The following is an 8,242-nucleotide window of genomic DNA, read 5'->3' as shown; positions in this document are numbered from 1 at the left end:
CACACACATATGGAAGCATAACATGTGTTCATTGATGTTCCATTCGTGACATGTATATGGTCCAATTAAAAAATAGCATGTGCAACCATATATAAGATCATTAGACACATGTGAGCAGTGGTGAATGGTTATGCATGAGAATTATACACAAACGTGTGAGGTTAATATTGTGTGCAAGTGTATGAATACTATGTTATGCTCATTAAGCTATGGAGAGTGCATTGATGAAGTGGTGAAAGATGATCTATATGAAGTTTTTATTAGACCATAATTCAAACTTAAATGAAGAAAATAAGTAGAGGATGTTTGTAAAAAATAAAAATGCTAAAAAAAGGGGTAAAGTGGAATAGCTAGTTAGCCATTTGGTGTGGCTTTTTTGTCTATTTTGGATTTAGAGCAAGAACTGGGGCTCTAAATTCTACTTTTGTCTTCTCTATCATTGAGAGTTGTGTTGGGTGGACTGATATATGCATGAACCCATTTAATTTGGTGCAACATACTTCACATGATTGTGATCTTATCTCTTTACTATATTGGCATGTTGTACTTACCTATATTTGTAATAATATAGTTTACATATATATGTATTAATATAGTTTACTATATTGGCATGCTGTACTTACCTATATTTGTAATAATATAGTTTACATATATTTGTATTAATATAGGTTCCCTATATTTGTATTAATATTGTTTACCTATATTTGTCAACTATATTTCTCAAGTATTCAAAAAGTGAATAACATATTAATATAATTTACCCATATTTGTAATAATATAGTTTACCTATATTTGTATTAATATAGTTTAAAAATATTCATATTAATATAGTTTAACTATAATGATATCCTTTTGAATCTTGGAACCTTTGCATATAATGAAAATCTAATGTATGAGATGGGGTGTTGTCATAGGTATCTTTGAGAGAATTATTTGAGGGGGTTGAGTAGTATAACTTCCTTGATGATATTTGAGTCTTACAAAGATTTGAGAATGATCATAGGTTTTAGTTTTCTTGGGAAATGTGTAGAAGCATGAATCAAAAGGAAAGATTGACATGCCAATGCAAAAGTACATTAATGGCTTATTACATTGCTTCTAAACACCTATTACTACTTATTTTTACTAATCACTACTCGTTGTTCATGATTAAGTGCTTCTAAGCACTACCATTGTTGATATAATGTGCAAATATGTGTTTGGATTGGTTGAGTGATGTGTTGTCATTGCCGTCAACATATTTCTCTGTGTGTTCCAGTGTTGTAGTCAAATTAAATGAGTTGGTTTGACTAGTGTGTTGCAAATGAGTTGTTGCAGATTAAAGGGTTTTGAGATAAGTATCTCTAGTTGGTTCAACTAAATTTTCAGTGGTCCGCATGGTGATTTGATTGAGTTATAAGATCCGATATTGCGGTTGGTTTTTCTGTTGCTTAGTGTTTTGGATTTTTTCTTCGCATTGCTCTGCATTGCAATATATTGGTTTGCGGGTTTGGTAGAGTGTTTGGGACGTTCTGGTGTGTCCTCAATTCAGATGGTTCATGATTTGGAGGTTCGCAAGTGTATCTTTTAGTTTGATATTTAGTTTAGTTAGTGTTCTTGAGGTTCGGTATAATGATGATGGATATTCTAGTAAGTGGTGATGTTGCGGTTGTTGTTTTGGTAATTCATGATGCTTGTGGATGTTTCTAGATCATGTCCGATCCATGTTGATGGTCCGCATTGATCATTGTGCTCGTTATTGATGATTTCCTTGGTATGTTCATGTTATGCGATGTTCTTGGACGATTGGATGATTGTAGCGTGTTGCGGATGTTCGAGGCATAATTCTTGGATGTGTTTCATGTTCGAGGTGGTGATTTTGGTCCATACTATGTCTTAGCCGACATTGTTTTGGTCCACATGTATTATTGTAGTGTATTTTATAATTTGTGTTGTGGGTTGAGTCGACCTTGAAATATAGGTTGATGATATGTATAAATTAGCATAATATCATGTTGCAGATGTATCTACAGTATATGCGCATGTGTGATATGTGCGAATAATGATTTAATCTTTCGGTAGAAGAGAAGAAGTGAGAAGAAGTGTGAAGAAGTGTAGTAGAGCAATATATGTGCTTAACTGTAATTGTAACCAAGCATGAGGAGATGTTATTCTATCAGTTCATGATCTTCTAGATTTAATCATAATCTTTTTGTAAGACAGTGAGTCTTCCCTAGGGTTGTATCCCTTTTTGTTATTGTGTTTGAGCAGTGAGCTCTAGGCAGTGTGCCTGAATGCATGTGCATTCCCCATTGTAATATTTCATATACTTCTAATAGGGTATCATCATATTGTTTGTAGGTTTCCACCGTGGTTTTTCCCTTGACCGGGTTTTCCACGTCAAAAATCTTGGTGTTATGTGTGTTATTGATGTGATGTTGATTTATGGTTTCACTATTAATTATCAGGTTTGAAATTTTGTTTGAGTTAAGTAAGTTTTTTGTGCAAACTGATTCACCCCCCCTCTCAGTTTGTTGCCTTGTTTCCAACAACCATAATATTCATCTAATTATTTTTTTTAATAATAAAAAGTTGTTCATTTATGACCGTTTAGATGTGAGAGATGACATACACGTATAGTGAAAGATACAAGTGTATAAATAGATAAAATTAGTTTTTAATCATTAAGATGCAACCACATTCAATCATGCCCTATGACAAGAAAATAATCATGATGCCTTTTGAAGTAATGAAATGGAAGAGTGGAAAGGAGAAAGATGCTCAAGTCTGGGTGGGGTTACTTATGACATATTTCATCTCTACAACATTCCTGGAGGAGAAAAATATTCCTTCTACATAAATGTAGGATAAATATATAGATAACATGAATATATAAAAATCTATCATAGATTGAAGATCTATGAATAAATGTATTAAATAAATGTTTAAAAAATTAAATGGACAAACAATGATAATTAGCCTTGAGAAGTTTAATATATATATGTTGTGACATATTCTTGAATGATTCACTAGGGCACAAGAAACTCAATGGTGCTTAGATACATGCTTCACAATCATTAAAGTTACAACATGTCACTCTTTCACAGCTATAAGATTAGTCACACTCTTATGAACCCAACCTAGAAAATGGTAGTGTTAGAAACACGGTTGTAGTTGCATCAAAAGAATGACCTATTAAATGTCCAATATAACCGCAAGACTTAATGAATCCATGGGAGGCGATTAAGCCATGTCGCAAACCCAAGCACCGCGTTTCACAACACAAGGAGACCAAGGGCACACACCTTGCAACAAAGTAAGGTTGGCCATAAATTTGAAGTTGAATTCTACAGGTTGGGGGTCATTTCACAATTGAAACATATGTTCGAGGTTATTTATGTAATTTTGGATTTGACTCAAGATGAAAAATGAATGAATCTAATAATAAAAAGTGGTCCTTAAGAGAGATGAAAAAAGATAACACTTTAGTTATGTTATGACTATCAACAAACCACACACCATTTGTACCTTTTCATTACATAAAAAGATAAACTAACCAAAATAGATCCAAAACCAAAGGAAAAAGTGCAAGGTTTGTAATTTTTACCATTATAATACCAAATTTTGACGGAAGATTATTATATCATCATAGAACAACAAGTAAACAGTTGGCCTCTTGACCTATGAAATAAAGATTTTTGTTATGGGTAAATCTAATAGTTTATGTGAGAAAAAATATTAGCAAGAAAGAGTAAATGTTACCTTGATGAATATAACCTCATCCATAATCACCAACAAAAGGCCTAGTACTAATATAGTCCAAAGTAAAATAAGAAGAAAGATTTTTTATTTTCTATAATTGGAGTAGTTGAATCATAAAAACATTTTATTTTGAAATGTAAAATTTGCAATGATACACCAATACATTAATTGATACTTCTTCATAAAATTTGTTCAGAGTTGAAAAAGTTAAAATAAATGGAAACAACCAATACAAAACAAGTGCCACGTGGTGGCTAATACTTGCCGTTTAGATTTGTAATAGTAATTGAGTATGCTTTTTTGCAAACAATTAACAAATACAAGAGATTAATAATTTTGTATAACTTTAATTGAATCCTAACCCTAATTAAGTTGTAATCTTATTTGAACCTAACTATAATCCCTAACCTAAATTGAACCGTAATCTTAACCTTTACCCTAACCCTTTTTTAACTCTAATAAAGGTCCTCTCTAATTCCAATTATAACTCTAATCTAAATTGAATTGTATTCCTAATCTCTTTGAATCCTAACCATATTTTTTTCCTAACCCTAAATCAAAAGTTTTACCTATAAGGTTAATTGATCCTTAACCCTAACTCCAATTTGACTTTATACCTAACCCTTATCCTAATTAAATCCTTACCCTAACCATGTTTGAATTATAACCATAGTTTAATCCAAACTCAAAAAATTCTTATATAACTTTAATTAAACACTAATTGAATCATAGTTATTGAACCCTACTCTTAATTAAACTCTAACACTAAGCTATAAATCTAATCCTAATTGAACTATAATCCTAACCCTATTTGTAATAGCAATTGAATATATTTTTTTCAAACAATTAGCAAATAGAAGAGATTAATAATTTATACTGTATTAATTATACTATATTGAATGAATAGGTAAAATCAAACTAGTACATATAAATGTAATAAATAAATGAGAAGTAAATGTAATAAATAAACGATAGACTTAGTAAAACTATTAATTTTATAAATTTATGTAAACAATATTTAATTTGTTTTCAATTAAGAATACTATAACTCATCTAAAATTTAATATTTATTTGAGAATGTGATTAATGAACAAATCATAAATTATACTTCAATGTAGAAAATTTAAATATTTACTTGTAGAAAAGAGAGGAAAGAGAGAACAAATTTTTTTTATATTACATTGTATTAATATTCATTATATTATTTTTTCACTGATATTCATTGTATTATTTTTTTAAACACTATTATTTTGTAAATTACAATAATATTTATTCAATGAAATGATATTCAATCTTAACCATAAGCTAATCTTATATTTTATTTTTATTGTAAAAATGTTAATTTTATATTATTACTGTTAAAATTATTAGATTATTATTATTAATTATCTAATTACTAATATATTATATTGTTGACTTATTATATTATTATCAATATTAACACTTTAATTATTAGAATATTTTTATTTTACAAATTATATTACTATTTTATAATTTTTCTGGCTCTATTAATAATGTTTTATAATAATAGTATTAAATTAGGTGGGCATAATGCTAACCTAAACAACCAAGAGCTATTTATACTTGTAAGATTTGTTACTTGTAATGGTAACTACCAAGATTTTTACAATTAATTAATAATAAAATCCATTAATAATAGGAAAGCATTTGCTTATAGAATAAGCTGAATCGCATTTAAAAAATTGATTATGAATTTAAAATGACGTTAAAGAATTCAGAGAAAATCGGAATACTTGACAATCAGCTGTAGTGTGAGTCTCACTTTATAGAAGTTTACCGCCTTACTTGCGCACTAAGTTTGTCTGAGCCGAAGAACAGAATGAACAACTTAGGGTTGTCCTCAACTCCCATTAAATTAATGCTTTTGTAGTTAAGATGATATATATAATGACACCTAGTTAGAGGCATATTTCACTTCTGGGATTAACAAGTGTAAATCCCACAGTGCATGAATAATGATTAGGATTGTTAAACATAATGTTTCAGGATTTTACTCTCATACGTTTTCCTTTCAACTGATTTCTAATTGGTTTTTTCAGGTCCAATCTGGATAATGAAATCAACAGTAAGTTTAAGAATCCTCTATATTTCTATTACGGAATTCATGATTTCTTACTAAATATTTATGCTTTTTTCTTATGTGGGAAAAATTTATGGTCTAGTGCTGCCATTGGAAATCAATTTTTACAAAATTTCTAAATCATAGATTTGCCAGAATAGTAATTTTAAGTTTTTTTTTCAAATATCCATCCAAAGTTCACGTAATCACGCCAAAATCTACATTTATAGTAGTAAATCCTGTTCATTTTCAGAGTTAGCCTATAATATTTTTTTTAAGACCATAAAAGTAATATATTCCATGCAATGAAAGCTAAACACATCAACCACTATATTGGCTGTTTTTTTCCCTAACTGTCTAAATATTTTGACATCTAAAAAATTGAACTTACCATTGGGAAATAGTTTTAATGGTCGACTTTAATGCAAGGACAGCTAACAATCAATCTCTCAAATTAATCAGTGAAGAAAGAAGAGAATAAGAATCCTTTATAATTGGAGGAAGGAGAAGATCAGCCTTGGGAAAGAACATAACAAGATGGAGATGGGAGTATAACACACTTTGGGGCAGAATTACTAGGGCTTTGTATCTTGTTAGGCATGGTTATTTGTAAGGTATGAAAGGCTGGCCAAATGCAGGCGGTATTGCCTGCAAAAATCATAATGGTGAAAGTATGATTGATTACATAATTTGCTCCTAGAGTTTTATTTCTAGATTTTTGGAGTTTGATATTGGGGACTGCCTTATTGAGATGAAATCTGATCATGCACCTCTACTTGTTAAGTTTGGCATTTTTCCAAGCAACCAACATAGCAAACAAACCCATCACATGGAGAGGAAAACCCTTCCCAAAGGTAAAATCCTCATGAATAAAAAAAATGGAGGAATCTTCAGTGCTACTCTTGAGCAACATTTTCATGTTATAAAAACTAATATAGTGGACAAGGCAATCGATGAGGCAAGTGGTCATGTTTGCAACAATTTGCTGATTCCTATAATTCACAAGGCCTTAAGTGCTTGCAAAAGATCTCACCCCAATTAAGGGGCTGCAAACACTTTTCCAGTAAACTTGTGGTATGATAAAGAGGGTAAAGCTGCCAATAGATCATTGAAAGAGAATGGAATGAACAAAGAAATTGGTGCAATAAAAAAAAGAATGCTTAATTTCTCTTGGAAAACACAATCCCAAAGGTTTTGGGAAGGAACTATAACAAAAAAGAAAACAGATTGAAAACGATATCATGGATGCCCAATGATTAGAACATGGAAGGCTCCTTTATGAGTAGGTCCAAGAGAAAGACTCTCCTGCCATAGTTAACACATCAACGGAGCTCTTCTTGGTAGAAGATATCAAACAAGGAATAAAGAATTTAGCAATTGGTAAAGCACAAGACATAGATGGGCTTTAGGTTGAATTTTTAAAATGTGGAGTTGAGACCCTTGCGCCTCACATCAAAAGAATGTTCAATGACATCATTCAATATGGCTTTTTGATGAAGTGGACGACCAGTGTGGTCATCCCTTTCTATAAAATTGGGGATATTAATAACCCCTCTAACTACCGCACCATTGTGGTCAATCCTCTTTTTGACAAGCTTTTTGGGAGCATGATAGAACATGGAATCAGTAGTTGGACAGAAAATAAGGGAAATAGAGCAAAAGGGTAGGTAGGTTTTTAGACCAAAACACTCTACCATTGATCATTGCATCACCCTTAGACACTTGATTAAAAAATATGGGACATTCAAGGTGAGGAATCTTTTGTTGCTTCATTGACTTTAAAAAAACCTCTGAAATTGAAGAATTGGGTATCCTAGATGAGTATAAAGCAGCAGTGCATAAACTTTATGGGCAACTTAGAGCTAAAATCAGACAACCTTCTATCCCCTACTTTGTTTGGCCTATACATTGACAAATGGAATATTGGCTAAGAAAAACAGAAGGGGAGGGTATCCAACTGCCAGGGTATGTGGTGAAGTTACTATTATATGTTGTTGATCTTATCCTAATTTCAAAAACAGACCACGGGCTAAGAGAACATTTGAAGGCCTTGGAACACTTTTGCCAAGACTTTGGGATCCAAGTGAACAATACCAAGACCAAAGTCATGATTTTTTCATTAAATAGAAAAAAAAACAAATTAACTTTTTGAAAGCAGCTTACAGCGGAATAATACAAATTTCTTAGGATTGACTTTAACTACAAGCTCAGTTGGTGTAATGTCCCCATTCAAGACCTAAGGACAATAAGAGTCAATACACGATTGAATAAGTTTTAATTAAAGATTTAAACTTATTATTCAAAAGGAACAAGCAAATAGAGTTGATGAGGAGATATAGTATATCAACTGAATCATCTCAAAGAATGAGTATGTAGCGATCAAGCATAAGGAATCGACGGGCATGGATTAATGTTCAACAT

At 31.2% G+C, this 8,242-nt stretch overlaps 1 protein-coding gene across 4 annotated transcripts in view; it reads left to right on the top strand.

The window, feature by feature from the left end:
• The first annotated feature begins 5,444 nt into the window (after positions 1–5,444).
• The window catches only part of LOC131044540 (folylpolyglutamate synthase), a 267,458-nt gene continuing 264,660 nt past the window's right edge, over positions 5,445–8,242 (top strand). For 3 of the 4 annotated variants that reach the window (XM_057977897.2, XM_057977892.2, XM_057977891.2), the window contains exons 1-2: positions 5,445–5,595; positions 5,802–5,827. In XM_057977897.2, coding sequence (XP_057833880.1) covers positions 5,816–5,827 — 12 coding nt within the window. In that variant the 5' untranslated portion in view covers positions 5,445–5,595; positions 5,802–5,815. Of the gene's footprint in view, positions 5,596–5,623; positions 5,695–5,801; positions 5,828–8,242 lie in introns of those variants that run through there. The other variant, XM_057977894.2, reaches the window with a different exon arrangement.

This window comes from Cryptomeria japonica, chromosome 3 (assembly GCF_030272615.1).
Source record: "Cryptomeria japonica chromosome 3, Sugi_1.0, whole genome shotgun sequence".
NCBI lineage: Eukaryota > Viridiplantae > Streptophyta > Pinopsida > Cupressales > Cupressaceae > Cryptomeria > Cryptomeria japonica.
This window is presented reverse-complemented; position numbering and strand designations above follow the sequence as displayed.